Source organism: Zingiber officinale, chromosome 1B (assembly GCF_018446385.1).
Source record: "Zingiber officinale cultivar Zhangliang chromosome 1B, Zo_v1.1, whole genome shotgun sequence".
Taxonomy (NCBI): domain Eukaryota; kingdom Viridiplantae; phylum Streptophyta; class Magnoliopsida; order Zingiberales; family Zingiberaceae; genus Zingiber; species Zingiber officinale.
This window is the reverse complement of record NC_055986.1, coordinates 140174906-140194256: the sequence shown is the minus strand read 5'-3', so window position 1 is coordinate 140194256 and position 19351 is coordinate 140174906. Positions and strand designations below refer to the sequence as shown.

The following is a 19351-nucleotide window of genomic DNA, read 5'->3' as shown; positions in this document are numbered from 1 at the left end:
AGTTGACTACCATAAAAATACACTAATTATTTTTATCTTCATTTCATGAAACATTAAAAAAAGTAAATAAGGATACATGGTTTTTGCAGTGATAAATATTCGTATATAAAATATATTTTATTTGATTTGTGTAACTCATATAATTTGTCAAGAATGATTTGCCAATCACTTGGGCAATTCATTCGGCCTTGTTCAAACCTAGCTTTTTTTGGCTCGATCAGTCAATGGGGCTATCTAGATCGGTTAACCGCGGTAAGCCTAACGACTGCTTTTCGCGATCAGACCATTTTATCGGATTAGACGGACAGTTAGCTCGAATGAGGGTTTCGCCAAGCACCACGACTAATGCCTGTTTGACTTGAATTGCGACCAATATTTATTAAATGCATGGAACTGCTAGATGCATTCAACTAACGATCCTTGGCCTGTGTTACCCACCATGCATGTGATGGCATGGCAATAATGACCAATATCGTGCATTCTTTATCATCACCAATTTACAGAAATGGTCGAAGGAGCTTTCATGTGAACCCATGTTGTGTAATTAATTTTCTTTTCTAAAAGCAAAAAAGATTGATAAAATTATATTAAAATCGTACTAAAGCAAACAGTACAAGGACTAAATTAATTTGTTTGAGAGTTTAAACTTATGGCAAAGTGGATGAATACAGTACTGGCAAATTTATATTTCCTCTCCTTGAGGATCGATCGTATATGGAATATTGAGTTGTATTCGGCTGTAATTTTGAAGGGTGAAAAGAAAAAGCTAAACCAAAATATCACAACTGTTGATCTGTTGATGATCCAAACCAAAAACTACGTACTAAATCAGTTTCTGAATCTTCATGCATGTTTATGTCCTCGAAGCCAAGCCTCTTGCTTCAAATCCCTTCATTATCCTCAACTTCTTGCATGAAGAGATGAACATCCTACGACCCAAAAGTCCAAGGAAGGGATTACTATATGATTAATTAATTATCCCTTAAACGTGTTCGTAAATCAGATTAACAAGTGTATATATATATAAATTATACTTACTCCCATGGTACATCTCCAGCCAGCATCCAGTCCCCATCTTTATCCTCATATGTGATCGCGAATCCACACTCATCGCCGTGCCCTTCCAAGCTACCTGCAAATACATATTACGTATTTTAATCAACAATGTTTTCCCCTTTTTAGCCACTCATCATGTAATTAATTAATTGTCGAGATCATATGAATCTTTAACCTGGGGAAAAACATTCGAACATGCTGTTCAATGCGTGGGTGAGATCCTTGTAACCCTTACACAGCCTGAGATCCAGTTTCCTCAAGTAAGGAGCTCCATCCATGCTCACCTTCACGTATATTCCACCATTACTGCTCTTCTCCTTCTCTGCTGTGATCTCCATGTTCTTCCTTGCCCTGAAGCTGTTTGTCCTGCAAGATCTCACCGGCGGCCACCCCACTGCTTGTGCCCTGCATACAAAATCTAATTAATCTACGTCGACATTCAATAAGCCATCCTGCTACACTCAGATCATGCATATACTGCACGTACTTGGCTGGAGGAACAGTACTACTCTGCTCACTGTTGCAGCTCTCTTCATGAGATCGCTTGCCGGTCACCTGTGACGGCTTCCTCGGCGCATCGGAGCCGGGGAGACTAAGTGTGAGCTCAGTTGCCTTGAAGTTGTCGAGATCAACCTCCATTTCCGTTTCTAGTCGGCGATCCACTGAGCTGATCAGATTAATTGTATATATAAAGTCAAGGTTTGTTATCTCTCAGGCAACTGAGCAAACAGGTAGCGGGCAAAGGATCAAAGTGGGAACGGCAGCGTGTCGGAGGGAGCGGGTCCGGCGGGAGGGGGTTGCCGGCCATGTGGGCGGCAAGGCGGCGGTGGGCCGCGTGAAGCGCCTTTAAATATGAATGCCTCGAGCCAGTCAGCCAGCAGACTTGTCTCCTTGTTGAATGACATGATAAGTTGTTTAATGATTTCCATCTCTCCTCAAGATGCTTACTTTGAATTTATTTTTTATTGTACTAGGCAGAGTGATTGCTTGGTTGGGAAGTTAATTTGATCATGATGGCAGGATGACGGACATTATAAGTTACATATTCACATTAATTTAGTGTGGAATGCATATTAAAAATGTGAAGGGATTCGTTGGCTGATTTTGGTGTATATTTTACAAAGATGCTGGATCGTTCTTGGATCGCACAGCACGAAAATGGATTAACTGTTTCTGATCCAACTGTCTACCAACTGTTCAGTCGAACGGATTCGAATCTGCTTGGATAACGGCAAAGTTGATCCAAACCGGCCGGTCCATCTTCCGACCCAACTGAGTGTTAGATAAAAATGAGAGGAGGAGAAGAGGATAAGATGAATAAGTAAAACATAATAAAAAATTTTCTATCCAACACATTAAACACGTAGCCTATTTATAAGCTACTTACATAACTCATGACAACCCACTAATTCCACAATTCACTCCACTAACTCAACTATTCTACTTTACTAATTCCACAAATGTAACCACTACTACCTCTCATTGCCACCTCATCAATCCATTCACTCAATAGTTAATTTTGAATCATTATATTTTATCAACACTCCCCCTTGATTCAAAATTACAAATGCCAAGACATGATCTAAAATAAATAAACTTGTCTCTTGGAAGCGACTTCGTCAAGATATCCGCCACTTGTTCATGTGTGCTCCAGTGCTCCAACATAATTTCATTATTCACAACTAAGTCTCGAATGAAGTGTAAACGAATATCTATATGCTTAGTCCTCGCATGGAAAGCCGGATTTTTTGTTATTGCAATTGTCGCCTTGTTATCACAAAAAATAATAGTTGCATCTTTTTGTTGTTGGTGAAGATTTGCAAGTAATCTTCTAACCCAAATTGCTTGACATGCTGCTGAAGTTGCTGCTACATATTCTGCTTCTGAAGAAGATAAGGCTGTAGTAGCTTGTTTCTTTGAACTCCATGAAATTACTCCTGATCCAATGTTAAAAACACTAGCTATGGTGCTCTTTCGATCATCCATTGAACTTGCCCAATCACTATCAGTGAACCCGTAAAGATCAAATTTTGAAACTTTAGTATAATAAATTCCATAATCCACCGTTCCAACAACATAGCTAAAATCCTTTTAGTTGCTCCAAGATGATGCTTCGTAGGATTTTGCATAAACTTGGAAATTATGCCAATAGAAAAAGCAATATCTGGTCTAGTATGAGTTAAATAAATTAAATCTCCAACTAGGCTTCTGAAATTTTTTGCATTAGCTTTTTCTGAACCATCTTTCAGTTACAATTTCTCATTTATATTCATAGGTGTAGTAGCTGGATTGCAATTAAATAAGTTGAACCTTTTCAGAAGATCTGTCGCATATTTTCGTTGTGAGATAAAAATTCCATCAACTCCTTGCTTCACTTCAAGACCAAGAAAATAATGTAATATTCCCATATCTGACATCTCAAATCTCTTCATCATATTAGATTTAAAATCAGTCAATAGAGAATCAGAAGAACTCATATAAATTATATCATCGACATAAAGACACATAATAAGATAATCATCTCTACCTTGTTTCTTCACATAAAAAGTGGGTTCATTTTCACTTCTCGTGAAATCATTTTGTCGAAAATAACCATCAATCTTGCTATACCATGCCCGTGGGGATTGTTTTAACCCATAACGTGTCTTTCTCAATTTTTACACCTTTGTCTCTTTCCCTTCAATTATAAAACCTTCTGGTTGATTTACATAAACTTCTTCTTGTAAATCGCCATTCAGAAATACAGATTTAGCATCAAACTGATAAACAGACCAATGCAATTGTGCAGCTAATGCTAGGATAATTCTCACAATTTCAAATCTAGCAACCGGAGAAAAGGTTTCTTCGAAATCAATACCTTGTTGTTGCGAATATCCTTTTGCAACAAGTCAAGCTTTGTGTTTCTGAATGGTTCCATCAGCATGATATTTTGTTTTAAACACCCACTTGAGACCAATCACATTCTTGCCTTCAGGTAGATCTACCATCTCCCATGTTTCATTTTTATGGATTGCAATTAACTCTTCTTTCATTGCATTCCTCAATTCCTCTTTTGTTATTGCTTCTTCAAAGGTTGTAGGATCTATAACAAAAAGAGCAAATTGACTTGACTCATATATTTCTCTCAAAGATCTAACCTTTGTTGGAGGTGTTTCATCAGAAGATTCTTGTAAAGAGGATGAACTGCTACTTCTTGAATTTGATGGTGAGGGAACTGATGATCCCAAAGGAGATGATTCAACACCTTCTATTGTTGGAGTTTTGTTCTCAATTGGGATGTGAACTTGAGTGATCACCTTGTGTATTCCAATTCCACCTTGAATTTTCATCAAAATCTACATCTCTCCTTATTATTAATTTGTCGGTAAGAGAATTATACAACCGATATGCTTTTGATTGATTGCAATATCCAACAAATATGTATTTTTTAGATATTTCTTCTCAAGTTTATAACGAAATTGAGAGTTAATCAAAGCATATGTAATACAACCAAAAATTCTTAAGTGATTTACCGATAGTTTTCTACCTCGCCATGCTTCATATGGTGTTTGATTTAAAACATCCCTTGTTGGAGAAATATTCAGCAAGTAAACTGATGTGGTCATTGCTTCAGCCCAAAAAATATTTGGAAGTCCTTTGATATTCAACAAACTTCTAGCCATTTCTACAACGGTTCGATTTTTTCGTTCGGCGACACCATTTTGCTCCGGTGTATAAGGCGTTGTTAACTCCCTGTGAATACCATGTTCTTCACAAAATTTACTAAATTCTTTAGATAAGAACTCACCTCCTCGATCTGTATGAAGAGTCTTTATTAAAGTACCATTTTGATTTTCCACAAGCGCATTGAATTTTCTGAAATTTTCAAAAGTCTCTGACTTGTCTGCTAGAAAATATACCTAACTCATACGACTAAAATCATCAGTAAACATTAAAAAATATTTACTCCCACCAAATGATGTAGTTCTCATAGGACCACATAAATCAATATGAATTAGCTCAAGGCATTCTGAAGCTCTCCATGATTGCCCACTTGGAAAAGACTTCCTTGTTTGTTTTCCATAAATGCATCCTTCGAATAAACCAAGAGAACTAATTTGAGGTAATCCAAAAACCATACCTTTCTGATTTAAAAGTTGCATGCCTTTGATGTTGAGATGCCCATATCTCAAATGTCACATCTTGGATTCATTATCTTCGCTAGCAATAAAAGCTTGGTTTCCCATATTAGAGATCTTCAGTGGAAACATCTTATTTTCTGTCATTTGCACGCTAACAATATGTTGTCCAGAATCTTTGTCAGAAATAACACAAACTCCGTTATCAAATATAATAGCATAGTCACCCATCATCAATTGCCCAACACTCAACAAACTATGTGTCAAATTAGGAACAAAATAGACATTGTAAAGCAATTTTACTTTACCATTGCTAGTCTCTACGATAATTGTGCCTTTGCCTTCGACTTGTATCTGCATATTATCTCCAAGTCTTACTAGCATTTTCTGTGATTCATCAAGCTCTTTAAATAATGACTTATTGCCAGTCATGTGATTTGAGCATCCACTATCCGAAAACCAAATATAATTTTGATCTTCGTTAGATTGAGAATGAACCATAAATAACTTACTTTCTTCATTTTGTTCTTTCACATAGTTTGCTTGTGAGCCATTTCTGCAATTTGCCTTTATATGCCCAAATCTTTTGTAGCCATAACACTGAATGGAATTTTTATTCCATTTTTTATCTCCGTTGAATTATTTCTCTTGTCCATAAAAATGGTTTCTTCCTTTGCCCCGTCCTCTACCACGAAAACCCCCTCTTCCACGACCTCTGCCAGCGAAGTCTTCTTTTTTTTTCTATCTCCCCCTTTACTTGAGAAGCTTGAAATGCTTTTTCTTCATCCTTCTCAGCGGATCTATTTCAGCTTGCCTCATGAGCTTGCAAAGAACCCATTAGTTCATCAAAGGACAAAATTGAAAGATCTTTTGCCTATTCGATCGTAGTTACTATGTAATCATATTTAGGAGTCAAACTTCGCAAAGCTTTCGAAACAATAATTGCATCAGTGATCTTTTCTCTATAAGATCTCATTTGACTGATAATCGAAATTACTCTAGATAAAAAATCTTGTAAAATTTCATTACCCTTCATAAGCAAGGCCTCAAACTCACTTATGAGAGTCTAGAGTTTCACTGCTATCAACCTATCACCTTGGAGGAGTCTTGGAATTCTTTCTGCAATATTTCACATGTTTCTTTGGAAAATGAGGCAGTTGCAATTCTTGAGAAAATCGTCTCATGTACTGCTTGTTGAAGAATGAACAGTGCCTCCGAATCTTTCTTTCTGTTCTCCTTCAATCGACCTTCATCGGCATCCTCGTCATCAAAACCTTTCTCTACTAAATCCCAAAGATCTTGAGATCTAAATAGAGTCTTCATTTTGATACTCCAAAATTCGTAGCACTATCCTTTGAAAATGGGGATGAGGGGTTGAGAAACTTCGTTGATTGCCATTGCGAGCAACCTAGGACACGTCAAACTTGGCTCTGATATCATTGTTAGATAAAAATGGGAGGAGGAGAAGAGGATAAGATGAACAAGTAAAACACAATAAAATTTTTCTACACAACACACTAAACATGTAGCCTATTTATAAGCTACTTACATAACTCATGACAACCCACTAACTCCACAATCTACCCCACTAACTCAACTATTCTTCCCCACTAACTCCACAAATGTAACCACTACTACCACTCATTGCCACATCATCAATCCACTCATTCAATAGTTAATTTTGAATCATTATATTTTATCAACACTGAGTGCATTCATAAATGTTAGTGAAATCAGATCCTTGTTCATAAAAAAAAAAATAGATCAGAGGATGAATTACTTATAGTTATGGTCCACGATCCGATCATAATTAACGATCCCTCTCTGGATTCATCATCCTCCAAATTATAATTTGGATCAGCCGACCTCTGATCATCCACCCAACTTAAATTATAATTTAGAGACGATGAAACCAGGATTATAATCAATTATGACCAGATGATCATCTCAATCTAACCACAGTTACACATTGTGCAAAAAGGCGGGTCCCGCCGCCCAGCGGCCCCCAAGGCCTGGCCCCACAGGGATCCTAGGAGGAGGTAAATCAGCGGTGAATGCTGGCCCGGGTAAAGCGTGGTGTCTCCGGAATTTAACACAGTCGGCCCACATTATTCATCCAGTGTGTGTCCGTGGACCTTCGACCCTATTACTCATTGTGCAAGGATGCCACGCCTTAAACGATTGATCCACCCGCGGGGAAGTGGTGGATCGACTGGTCCCCTTGTCTTCTTATGGACCAGGGATCTTCTGGCCTCTCGCTCCCCGAATGGCCCCGAATGGTGATACCTAGAATTTTGTCAGCTGCGGCGACCATCCGGTGACCCCGCTCAAATGGAGATGCGGTGCCCGATTGGTGCGGAAGGCAACTACTTGCTCATTCTACTCTATGAGGTACGCACGCCTTCTTCGTCAGACGCGTCGGCGGCCGCTTCTGGATTCTTAACGCCTTGCGGTCGCAGGGACAAGATGACGAAGCGAGGGAAGCGGAAGAAGATGATTGATCGGATCGAGGGTAGGGTGGAGGTCACCGAGTCCGCAACCGGTGGCTGGCTCAGAGTTTTGTTCTCCATCTCTATTGGAAAAATATTCTTCATCTATGTTTTTGTGACCGTGTTATTCATCACTCAGATAAAGGTCTGCATTGTATGTGAGTTTCAGAAGTTGGGATTCAAGACGAAGGTGTTAACTGGTAAGATTAGATTCTGAAATAGTGTTTCTTTGAGTTCCTTGTTTTTCCTTTTTTTGCCATTTGGTATGTTATATCATAAAAAGGGCAGCCCGGGCAGACTTACCTTCCTTTGCAAGAGCCTGGTATGTTATATCATAGAGCAAGCTTATTTATTTTGAATGAAAGAGCCTAAATTTTGCTTTTTTTAATCATCAACTGGACATTGATAGTCACTCAATAAAACATGGTGGCAGACTGTATACACTAGCTCAGCATATTTTTGTGAACAATTTTCACTTAGCATAGTCATTTAGGAAATTCTACATATATTTGAGAATTATTGTTCAAATAAATCACTAAGATACATTTCAGGAATCACATGATAAGAGTAAACAGTTGGTCTGAGTCCTCTGGCATATGGGTAGGATTTTCCATAGTCATTTGGAAAACCATGGATGAACAAGATTTCTCCAAAATGCAAAAGTTCAATAAGATTGTAATTTCATTTTGGATCTTATAAAAGATTGCCTTATAGCCCTTTCACTAGAAGTCTTTTGTCAATAGGCAATCAACCTCTTATTAGTTTGACATGGGAAAAATACTTTCTACTCTACATCCACATCTCTATATCTTCTGCTATATCCATTTGGTTTAAGAAACTTGGAATACCAGTCACCAGAATATCTACGATACCTCGTTCTGTTTTGTACACTAAATTTGACTCCAATGAGACCATAGCGACTACTATAGCCATCAACAAGCTCAAAGCTATCCACAAAGGACCAAGCAAAATAACCCCTGGCATTCGTTCCATTCCTGCAGTATCATCAAAACTTTCGAGTCAGCTAAGAATTTTAAACGTCAATCCTTTGTAGTACTAAAGTACAAGAACTAAATGGATTCTGGAAAAAAAAAATTGGAAGTACCTTATGGAAAGAAGCATGCTTTCTATGTAATCTTTCATGTAGTTTGCTCTGTGCTCGTCATGATAGTTATATTCAGTAGTTGCAGGATCGATGTTGTACTCTGGATATCCTGAAATTACCCACTGTAAATATATTAGAATCAATGCTAGAATGTGATGCTGTTTTTATGGCCGTCTTTGTGAACCAAACAATTACCATTTTCATGGATAAAGACAGGTGGATTTCCGTACTTGTCTCTGATATAGTGGAGCAATCTTTGCATAGCCCATGGTGTCGAAGGGATTGTAGGAGGATCTTTTAAAACCAATACCTGATAGAAGTTCCATTTCCTGTTAGATTAATTAGTTTCTAAGAAATTCCAGGAAGATAAATCACTTGACATTTATTATAGTTTTGTGCACCTTTGTAACATTTGTTTGTGGAACTGCAGGAACAGAAAAAAAATAGTTAAGGTATAATCACCGCCTAATACCAAGACCAATTTGTGAAATAAGATCGTCAATCAGAACTTCGAAAGTAACTTACATGTTAAACTGGCTGACATGTCAGTGTACCAATCTCTCAAGATGTCATCTGGATTACGAGTTACCTCTTGCACAAAAAACTCCTGATAGTGATTAAATCCAATGAAATCAAAAGATCCTCTCAATATGGCCGACTCTTCTGGTTTGAAGGATGGTAAGCGAGATCCAACAAACTTCCTCATCACAAAAGGGAACCTTCCATACACTATAGGATCAATGAACCTGCCGCAAAGCCCATCGAATTCAGTACACGTCACACAACTTCTGTATGTCTAGATTGAGCACAGAGAAGAAATCTCCAGTATATTGTTTGGTTACTCACCATCCTATTAAGAAATCCAAAACTCTGTTAGCTGCTGCTATATCCTCCGGTAGAGTTGTGAATGGTTCAAACCAGGGAGCAAATAAGGTAATTCCGATATAACCTCTTTGTTTTGGCTTTTGTACGAGAAATAACACTCTTGTTCAGTTAACATTCTGAATAATATTAATAACATTCAACAAAATTGAAACTCATGCTGAAACCTGATATTTCTTTCTGTACAAGGAGACTGCTGATGCATGAGAGAGCAAAAGGTTATAACCAGCCGCATATGGCTCAACAGATGAATTCCCTTTGGTGCAATTGAGTCCATATAAGGAGGCCAAGGAAGAAGAGCAATGATTTGGTGGAAAGTTCGCAAGATCGTAGCCTTGGATAGAGTAAGCGTTTGGCTCATTGATAGTGACCCAGTATTTTACACTGTCCCCAAACTCTTTGAAGCACACATCGGCATAAGAAGTGAAGTCTTCTCTGCATCCGAATAGACACCATCTCAGACACGGTTACAAGAGAATCAAATGAAATGGGAAATTGCCAAAGTTTACACAATTTTTGGGCTCAACACTCCTGAATATTCATCTTCCAGGGCTTGGGGAAGGTCAAAATGAAGAAGAGTGACATGAGGCTCAATTCCTGCATGCAAGTATAGTTTGGGGAAATTGTGAATGTGGAATTCTTAAGGTATGATTTGTTATTCTAGTAGTACCATATTTCTTGAGCTCATTGATCAAATTGTTATAGTACTGCACCGCCTCTGGATTAACAGGCCCTCTACCATCTGCAAGCATCGCACCCACTAGACTCATGTAAACTTCAACTGTTTTGTCTGGAAAAGAAATTATGGCAAGTTGAATACTAACCAGGAATGAGTCTACTCCATGAGATGGAGAATCTATAGGCATCCAGGCCCATTTCATGCATCAACTTTACATCTTCCTGCCGCCAAAAGAAACCAAAATTATATACACCGTCATTAGATCACCATAGATGGGTATAGCTTTGTATGCAAAACTAGGGATTTACCTTATACATGTGATACTGATCAGCAGCTACGTCTCCTGTTCTCTTGTCCGCAGTTCTCCCTATGATTCTTAAGACATTTAGTTGTTGCAGATAACAACTATGTGTTTATTTCTTGGTAAACAAAAAGTTAACCTTCATGTGCATATGTGTCCCAAATGCTGGGTGTTCTTCCTCCCTCTGCAGCTGCCCCTTCAACCTGAATGAGAACTTCAAATAAAGATTTAAAAGAAAGAGACGGGGATAAAGATTAGAGAGAGAGAGAGAGAGAGAGAGAAATGACCTGGTAAGCAGAGCTACCGGCGCCGAAAACAAAGCTAGTGGGAAAGTCATCTCTCCTGCTGCTGCTCGCCGGAGCTGCTGCTGCTGCTAGTATCATTAATAGTGCCCAAAGCAACACCGGAGAACACCGCCTATTACATTGCCTCTCCATCTCTGTTGCAACACCGGAAATCTTCATTCATACTACGACAAGACGATGACCACGTCTGTGGATGTGTTTTTCTCATGGCACTTTGTGTGGCGGTGGAGGGTGCAGCAAAGGACGACAGAATGTACCAATCCACACTCCGTGGACGAAGGAAAAAGTAAGTGAGAGGGAGGAAATTTTGGGAGGCGGAGTCTTGAGCCTTGGTTGGCATTTTTGTGCGTGTTGGTTCTATTTTGGATTACTAGGCCTATTCTCCCAAATCCAGTTATTCGGTTCTTACAATCTAAAATGACTGTCAGATTCTATGAAATTTTTTTACCGGCCATCGTTATAAATCATGAAGTGAAGATGGATCTTGACTGGCATCACAATTTTTTCAAACGGAAGGACCTACCTAACTTTTTCATTTATTCAACAAATAGTTTTAGGAAACCTCGCAGGTTGAATTTCAAAGCTTGGGATTGCCCCGATAACTGCCTTGGATGGATTGACTTGGTCGGCCAAAGACAATGATTTGAAAGCCACCTTAACAACTAGTTCCTCACGGATAGGAGGGCGTGTGCAGATCTCGGTCTAGCTCGCAAAACTAACACTGATTGGCTTGATAATCCTGTAGTCGGCAAAATAAACTTGGAGAATAAAATGGTGGATTTGCTTTGGTTGATATCACTGTCAGGCTTAAGCAAAGTGGTCTAGCAGGATGTTTCTAAATGTTTCCATTATGATTTTCTGACAGGAAGTTCGATAAGTTTAGTAGATTTATTAACTTAAAAGACAATGGTAAATTTATAAAATTAAATAAAATTTATAATGTAAATTCTTGAATAAGTATAGCCATGTTTGTCTGCATTGATTTTTTTTTTTTCGCCCCTTAAAGCTGTAGCATAACTAAAAGGCAAAACCAGTGTTTGTGTTTACTTCGGATAATGGCAGCCATTTGATATGCACAGTCGAAAATTATTATTCAAATAGATCAACGAAGATATATTCACGTTTGGATCTTACAGAAGCATGCCTGTACATGGCTGAAAGTTTTAGACATTCTACTTTTTAACTGCTTAAGTTTAGATGTAAGATATTTCTACTCAACATTAACATCTCCATATCTTACCGTAAATCCTCCATTAGGTTTAAGAAATTTGGAATACCAATCTGCAGAATATCTACGATACCTTGTTCTGTTTTCTACACTATAGTCAACTCCAATGAGACCATAGCGACTTCTGTAGCCAGTTAAAAGCTCAAAGTTATCCATGAAGGACCAAACAAAGTAACCCTTGACATCGGAACCATTCCTGCAGAATCATCGATGAGAATATGAAGTCAGATACCATAGCTTATTTGTGGTGCTTTGTTGTTTAGTCTTTCAACAGCCAAGAAATTTAATAGTCAATCCTTTATGTTTTGTATGTGCATGAACTAGAGGTCTAGTAACAAACAATAGAAGCACCTTATTGGTAGAAGCATGCTTTCTATGTAATCTTTAATGTAGTTTGCTCTGTGCTCATCATAGAACTCATGGCCACAAGTTGCTGGATCTATGTTATACTCCGGATAACCTGAAATCACAAACGATAAATATATGAGAATCAATGCTAGAGAGTGATACTGTATTTCGTGATCAGCTTCCTGAATTGAACAATTACCATTTTCATGGATAAAGACTGGTGGATTTCCATATTTGTTTCTCATGTAGTCGAGCAGTCTTTGCATAGCCCACGGTGTGGAAGGTATTACAGGAGGATCTTCTGAAACAAAAACCTGATGGAAGTTCCACTTCCTGTTAGATTATGTAGTTTTCCAGGAGGATGTCACTTAAGACTTAGTGCAGTTTTGGGCACCTTTGTAACTTTTGTTTGGGGAACTGCAGGAACATAGAAAAAACAAGGAGAAAAGATAGAATCACTGCCTAATACCATAACCAGTTTGTGAAATAAGAGTCAATCAGAGCAGTGAAAGTAACTTACATGCGAAACTGACTGACATGTCGGTGTACCAATCTCGGAAATCATCATCTGGGTTATCAGTTGCTGCTCGCAGAAAAGCCACTGAATAGTGATTAAGTCCAATGAAATCAAAAGATCCTCTTAGCATGGCTGACTCTTCTGATTTGAACGATGGTAAGCGGGATCCAACAAGCTGTTGCATCACAGAAGGGTACCTTCCATACACTATTGGATTTACAAACCTAAGCACAAGAGACACCATGTAGGCCTCACAATTTTTTGATTTCAACATTCAGTACAAAGAAAAAGATTTCAGTGTATTGTTTACTTTACTCACCAGCCTACTAGGAAATCCAATGCTCTGTTAGCTGCTGCTATATCATCTGGTAATCTTGTGGCTGGCTCAAACCAGATACCTAGTAAGGTAATTCCAATATAGCCCCCTTGATTTGGCTTTTGCACAAGAACAACACTCTATTTTAGATAACCCCCTGAATAACATTTAGATCATTCAATTAAAAGTGAAACTAATGCTGAAACCTGATATTTCTTTCTGTACAGGGAGACAACTGATGCATGGGAAAGCAAAAGGTTATGACCAGCTACATATGGCTCAACAGATGAATTCCCTTTGCTGCAATTGAGGCCAAGGGAAGAGGCCAAGGAGGAAGAGCAGTGATTTGGTGGAAATATTCCCAGATCATGGCCAAGGATGGGTTCGATGTTGGGCTCATTGACAGTTATCCAGTATTTTACTCTATCCCCAAACTCTCTAAAGCACACATCAGCATAAGCAGTGAAGTCCTCTCTGCATCACAATGGACACAATCTTCTTAGACACTATTCCAGGAGATGCAAATGAAAGGGATGTAGTAGAAATTTACACAATCTTTGGGCTCAAGAGTCCTGAATATTCATCTTCCAAAGATTGGGGGAGGTCAAAGTGAAGAAGAGTGACATGAGGTTCAATTCCTACAGGACAAACATAGTTGAGTAAATTTGTGATTGAAAATTGTTTAGGTATGGCCACTAATCTAATTGTACCATATTTCTTGAGCTCGTTGATCAAATTATTATAGTAATGCACCCCTTCTGGATTAGTTGGCCCTCTACCATCTGCAACATGGCACCAATTAGATTCATGTAATGCTTAAACTATTTGGTCAGGAAAAGAAATTATGGCCAGTTGAATGCGGACAAGGAATGACTCTGCTCCAGGAGATAGAGAATCTGTAGGCATCCAGGCCCATGTCATGCATCAACTTCACATCTTCCTGCCAACAAGAAAAACCAAAATTTTATATGCCTACAGTTCACAAGATTGCATAATTGCCTCAAAAACTCAGGATCGACCTTGTACTTGTGATATTGATCAGCTGCTACGTCTCCTGTTCTTTTGTCCTCGGTTCTCCCTGAGATTCTGAAGACATTTTAGAGTTTGCAGTTATTAAATTAGCGTGTTTTCTTGTTAAACGAAAAGTAACCTTCGTGTGCAAATGTGTCCCAGATGCAGGGTGTTCTTCCTCCCTCTGCAGCTGCCCCTTCCACCTTCGTGAGATTGAGACCCAAAATATTACACCATGAGAACTCAAGAAATTAGTTGAACTCTCGACTTTGAGACAAATTAAGAACTAAAGAAATTGCACCATGAAAACCTGTTACTTTTGGTAGTCTGTGAGGTAAACTGATATTGTGGAAGCGTGAAATGCAGGTATGCAAAAACATAGTAGAATAAATGTAAAATTTAGAAAAATGAACAAAAAGATGCAATTTTTAGGTATCGACTCCTTTCAGCCTTCTCTTACAAGATTTACTTTAGAAAACAAATTTCTGAAGATACTTGACTTGTAAAAAATCAGCAAGCCAAAAACTTCAATTTAATTTCTTTTATTTTCTCCTATTTTTAAACAAGGAAAATATATTTTCATGCTTTTAGACTTGTCCTATTTAAAGCTTTTTGATTGTCAATATTTATTTGGCATTGGTTAGCTATTGTCGCTTGTTTTTTGGTTGATTTGTTGAAATTGTAAATGATGTTTCAAAATAAAAATGAAAATTAGAACGAAGATCTCTCTTTTTAAGTTCTTTTTTTTTAAAATTAATTTTTTCAAGAAGGGAAAAGATTGTAGAGTGAAAATTTCCTTGTACTGAAACTTGTGTCCTTTTCCTCCTTGTAAAGGAGTTCCTCAGTACTTTTCTGGGAAGGTCGGCTACAATTCAACACTCCAAAGTGCAGGTAAAAAAAGATAAAAAACAAAGAGAGCAGGAGTAAAACAAAACAGGGAGAGAGATCGCAAATGGTCACCTGGTACGCGGAGCTGCCGGCGCCGAAAATAAAGCCAGAGGGGAAGTCGTCTCTGCTGATGCCGCTCGCCGGAGCTGCTAGTGCTACTAGTACTATTAATAGCACCCGAAGCAACGCCGGAGCACACCGCCTGATGCACCTCCTCTCCATCTCTCTTTTCTCTAGCAACGAAAGAAAACGCTTAATCTTCCCCTGCTTTAAACACCACCGTCATACCAGGGAATATCAAGGAGGACCTCTATGCTCTCTGGACGTTGCTCTACTTGTCGCCACCTGCCACAGAGCCATTGCACCAGCTGACCACCTGCCACAAAGCCATTGCACCAGCTGACCAGCCATGTAGCAGAGAAATCCTAGAAAAAAAGACCGGTCGAAGGATAGAACGGGTTGAACATACTAATTTCTTAATATTATATATATATATATATATATATATATATATATATATATATATATATATATATATTCTCTTAGATAACATCTCAATCTTATTTCTAATCGGACTATCATAATTTAGTCCCCTCATTTACCCTGAACATCATCCCAGTTTTATTCTCAGTTCCCAATTGGCTTCTTAGTTAATCGGACTCTTAGAGCTTAATCTCCTCATTTCTCCTAGGCATCATTCCAATCTTACTCTCTGTCGACCTCTTAGCCGGTCGAATCTCAGGATTCAATCCCCTTACTTCTGGGCATCATCCCAGTATTAGTCCTAGCTAGCCTCTCAGTTAATCGAACCCCAAGACTTAGTTCCCTCACTTCTACTGGGCACCATCCCAGTCTTACCATCGACTGACCTTTTAGTTGGTCGAACCCCTAGGGGGACAATACTGTTAAAGAATCGCAACAACTTATCAAAAAATAACATGTATTCATCAAGGAATATTCTAATATTCTGCCACATACAAATCGCAGAACCTTCACCCACCTAATGGAAGTCCGTCGTATATCTTCTTTCACCCGCCACCCATTAACATGCGGCATTCTCTAATGTCTTATGATTGTAGAGGTTACAAAAGCCAGTAAAAAAATGGAGGTCTTCTCATTGGCTAAGGACGCGCTAGACAACAATTTTACTTACACACATATATTTATTGCTCTTCATCTTTTTCCACTCGGTCTCTCTTCTAACTCGAGCGTTAGAGGATCTGCGCCAGAGACCTCTTCTCTAGTTCTCACTTTAACGCTTTCGGATGCTTGGTCTGTGGTATTTGCAGGGTTATGGGTACCATCAGTGATGCTCTTTACCAAGCCCTAGATCCCTCTCTTCGTCAATGTTCTCGCTATCATCACCTGCACCCCATCTAACTTAGCTTCTAGATGAGATCTAATTTGACACCGTCTGTGAGAACACATTCACTTGCTCTGGAACGTGAAAATGGAAGATACAGGTAAAATCAGCATCACTATGACAACCCGGGAATATGAGTTATTCAAGGAGGCCAAGATATGTGTGGCTTTAAAACAAACAGTAGATTTTTATCCGCACCGCGCACTTGTGGCTTCTAAGGATGAACCCTCTGCCTCAAATAGAAGGTCCAAGAGGATGCGGCCATGTGAATTCCCCCGGGCATTGTATCGAGCCCCTGGAGAAGGTGGCAACATAATGGAGCAATCTCAAACCTCATCGGCCAGAAACTCACCCTTAAGGGGCCCAAAGAGGGGAAAAGCTCCATCTATTCAGGAGACGCTTGAACTGTTAGGACCAAAAGTAGCTAGAGGGGGGGGTGAATAGCTTGTCGCGTTCGCTCGGTGCGCTTCGTTGCTTGGCGTTGCTTGTTTCTTCTTGGATGTGCAGCGGAAAATACAGAAACAAACACAAAACGCTAACACTAGGATTTTACTTGGTATCCACCTCACAAGAGGTGACTAATCCAAGGATCCACACCAACGCACACACCCTCCACTATGAATAACACTCCTTTGTGGTAACTACCAAAGGCGGAGAAGCCCTACAACACTCTCAATACAAGAAGAAGAAAGGGAAATACAAGTTAAGCAAAAGCTTACAAGATGTGCAGTAAAAACCCTAACCCTAACTTCTTCCTCTTGCAATAGATCCGCCTCTTGACTTGGAAAGCCTCCAAGAACCTTCAAGAACTGGCGATCACGTGCTTGTAGAGAGCTGTGGAGGAGCTGGAATGAATCTGAGAAGAGCTCGTGAAGAGATGCCGAAGACCACGCTCGCTGCGGCTTTAACCGACGCAACGGTGGATCCCGATCGATTCAAATGTTCCGAATCGATCGGGAGGCTGGATCGATCCACGGATCGATCCGGCGCTTGCTAAGCGCTGGATCGATCCACGGATCGATCCGGCGCTTATCGCGCGAAGCAGCCGCCCATCGATCGGTAGCGACCTGGATCGATCCACGGATCGATCCGAGTTTCCAGAAGAATCCGGATCGATCCACCGATCGATCCACATCTGAATCGCACGGATCCAGAGCTTGGGTTTTGCCCAAACCAAGTCCCAAACCTCCTAACCAACATCCGGTCAACCTTGCCTGTTGGTACATCATGCCTCGCATCCGGTCACTCCCTTGACCTGCCAGGACTCCCCACCAGTGTCCGGTCAATCCCTTTGACCCACTTGGACTTTTACTCGTCGTGCCAAGTATCCGGTCACTCCATTGACCTACTTGGACTTTTACTCGTCGTGCCAAGTATCCGGTCACTCCATTGACCTACTTGGACTTCCACCAGATGTCTGGTCAACCTTGACCCATCTGGACTTCCTTCCTTGCCAAGTATCCAGTCAATCCCTTTGACCTACTTGGACTTCCCAACACCAGATGTCCGATCATCCTTGATCCATCTGGATTTCCTTCCTTGCCTGGCTTCACTCACCAGGACTTTCACCTAGCTTCACTCACCAGGATTTCCTTCTGCCTAGCTTCACTCACTAGGACTTCCTTCTGCCTAACATGCCAGTTAGGACTTCCCAGTCAAGTATCCGGTCAACCTTGACCTACTTGACTCTTCTTCGATCAATATCTTATTGTCAAACATCTAAACCCTAACCAAGACTCAGCTTGGTTAACCAGGTCACCCTTGACCTGAGGGATATTGCACCAACAATCTCCCCCTTTTTGATGTTTGACAATACCACAATAACACTTACACTCCCACATGTAAGTTAGGCTAATCCTATAGCCTCCTTCTTCATGCCACTAGGTAATGAACCCATAAATTAAGCTTTTCATTCTCCCCCTAAGAGGGCAAACTCCCTCTAGGTAATGAAAACCTAACTTACTTCCTTTCATTCTCCCCCTATTGGCACACATCAACCTCCTACGAATAAACCACATCAACCCATGCTCCAATTTTGGGCACACTTCAACAATTCCATTTGTTGAAGACTCTCCCCCTGAAGAGTTGCTCATCGTGGTCACAATTTCACTCATTGTGATCAACTCAATATTGAAGGTCCCATACCCTTCATTATCCTTAACTTCTCCCTCAATGTTGACAAATACCCAACCTTGAGCATTTTCAACCTCTTGAGTTGCCACTTGAAATGATGAGGATATCCACTCCCCATTTATCCCCATTTCAAGTTTAAATGCTCAACCTTGAGCAAGTTCACAACAGAAGGTTAACCACCTTCCAAGGTTCATGAAAAATAATTTTCATGTCTTTAAAGAGTCCCTCCCCCTAAAGACATGGTGGTAACTTCTGTCATTGCACCAACAATGACTTGGAATCCCTAAACCTTTAGGAAACCTAGATTTAGAAGTTTTGAGGTTCAAATGTTCAAAATTTGAAACAAACCTCAACCTAAACTTCAATGAAGTCTTCCTTTACCATTCCATCGTTGTTTTCAACACGAAAACACCCTTTTTATGTATACAAATGTATTTTATGGGTTTGGAATGGTTACCTAGACTAAAATAGGTTCAAAGTGCTGAAATCAGGCTTTCCCAGCCAAAGTCAGCAACTTGGATCGATTGGAGTTGGGTTCCAATCGATTGAACCTTTCTGAATCGATCCACTGATCGATTCAGACTACCTGGATCGATCGGATGATCGATCCAG

The 19351-nt window shown here is 39.7% G+C and overlaps 3 protein-coding genes and 1 long non-coding RNA gene across 8 annotated transcripts; 1 reads left to right on the top strand and 3 right to left on the bottom strand.

Annotated features, from left to right (window-relative positions):
- Nucleotides 1–641: 641 nt before the first annotated feature.
- LOC122004103 (auxin-induced protein 22D-like) lies at nt 642–1766 on the bottom strand. Its single transcript, XM_042559064.1, has 4 exons — nt 1544–1766; nt 1232–1461; nt 1039–1132; nt 642–929 (listed from the first exon to the last, which is right to left on the bottom strand). Exons 1-4 carry the CDS (start codon nt 1693–1695, stop codon nt 854–856), a joined length of 552 nt encoding a protein of 183 aa, XP_042414998.1. The 5' UTR covers nt 1696–1766; the 3' UTR covers nt 642–853.
- Nucleotides 1767–7413: 5647 nt separating this feature from the next.
- Nucleotides 7414–14206, top strand: LOC121982272. 5 transcript variants are annotated; one of them, XR_006112054.1, is made up of 6 exons: nt 7414–7565; nt 7634–7686; nt 7803–7863; nt 9199–9701; nt 9843–10295; nt 13572–14206. It is a non-coding gene; the product is annotated as an uncharacterized LOC121982272 (long non-coding RNA). The 5 variants fall into 5 exon arrangements; XR_006112055.1 differs by having other exon boundaries at nt 9840–10295; XR_006112061.1 differs by having other exon boundaries at nt 7634–7716.
- On the bottom strand, nt 8518–11177 carry LOC121982265 (beta-glucosidase 31-like). The gene is made up of 13 exons (XM_042535256.1): nt 10918–11177; nt 10770–10833; nt 10638–10696; nt 10475–10550; nt 10321–10392; nt 10160–10247; nt 9818–10085; nt 9615–9730; nt 9294–9514; nt 9170–9192; nt 8964–9078; nt 8769–8890; nt 8518–8658 (listed from the first exon to the last, which is right to left on the bottom strand). The coding sequence occupies exons 1-12, from the start codon at nt 11092–11094 to the stop codon at nt 8841–8843; spliced, it is 1329 nt and encodes a 442-aa protein (XP_042391190.1). The 5' UTR covers nt 11095–11177; the 3' UTR covers nt 8518–8658; nt 8769–8840.
- Nucleotides 12046–15660, bottom strand: LOC121982257 (beta-glucosidase 31-like). Its single transcript, XM_042535244.1, has 14 exons — nt 15552–15660; nt 15316–15476; nt 14495–14558; nt 14364–14422; nt 14209–14284; nt 14055–14126; nt 13895–13982; nt 13551–13818; nt 13348–13463; nt 13032–13252; nt 12906–12928; nt 12711–12825; nt 12515–12623; nt 12046–12359 (listed from the first exon to the last, which is right to left on the bottom strand). Exons 1-14 carry the CDS (start codon nt 15652–15654, stop codon nt 12146–12148), a joined length of 1689 nt encoding a protein of 562 aa, XP_042391178.1. The 5' UTR covers nt 15655–15660; the 3' UTR covers nt 12046–12145.
- Nucleotides 15661–19351: the final 3691 nt, after the last annotated feature.

Excerpts from the sequence above, each read along its gene's own strand:
- LOC121982265 (XM_042535256.1), bottom strand. The coding sequence starts at position 11,094 with ATGAAGATTTCCGGTGTTGCAACAGAGATGGAGAGGCAATGTAATAGG. Across the intron at positions 10,697-10,769 it reads GGACACATATGCACATGAAG|GGAGAACTGCGGACAAGAGA; the intron begins GTTAACTTTTTG and ends TAAGAATCATAG. Across the intron at positions 10,551-10,637 it reads ATCAGTATCACATGTATAAG|GAAGATGTAAAGTTGATGCA; the intron begins GTAAATCCCTAG and ends TTTTGGCGGCAG.
- LOC122004103 (XM_042559064.1), bottom strand. The coding sequence starts at position 1,695 with ATGGAGGTTGATCTCGACAACTTCAAGGCAACTGAGCTCACACTTAGT. Across the intron at positions 1,133-1,231 it reads GTTCGAATGTTTTTCCCCAG|GTAGCTTGGAAGGGCACGGC; the intron begins GTTAAAGATTCA and ends ATGTATTTGCAG. Across the intron at positions 930-1,038 it reads GCTGGAGATGTACCATGGGA|GATGTTCATCTCTTCATGCA; the intron begins GTAAGTATAATT and ends TTTGGGTCGTAG.
- LOC121982257 (XM_042535244.1), bottom strand. The coding sequence starts at position 15,654 with ATGGCTGGTCAGCTGGTGCAATGGCTTTGTGGCAGGTGGTCAGCTGGT. Across the intron at positions 15,477-15,551 it reads AACGTCCAGAGAGCATAGAG|AGAAAAGAGAGATGGAGAGG; the intron begins GTCCTCCTTGAT and ends TTTCGTTGCTAG. Across the intron at positions 12,360-12,514 it reads AGCATGCTTCTACCAATAAG|GAATGGTTCCGATGTCAAGG; the intron begins GTGCTTCTATTG and ends ATGATTCTGCAG.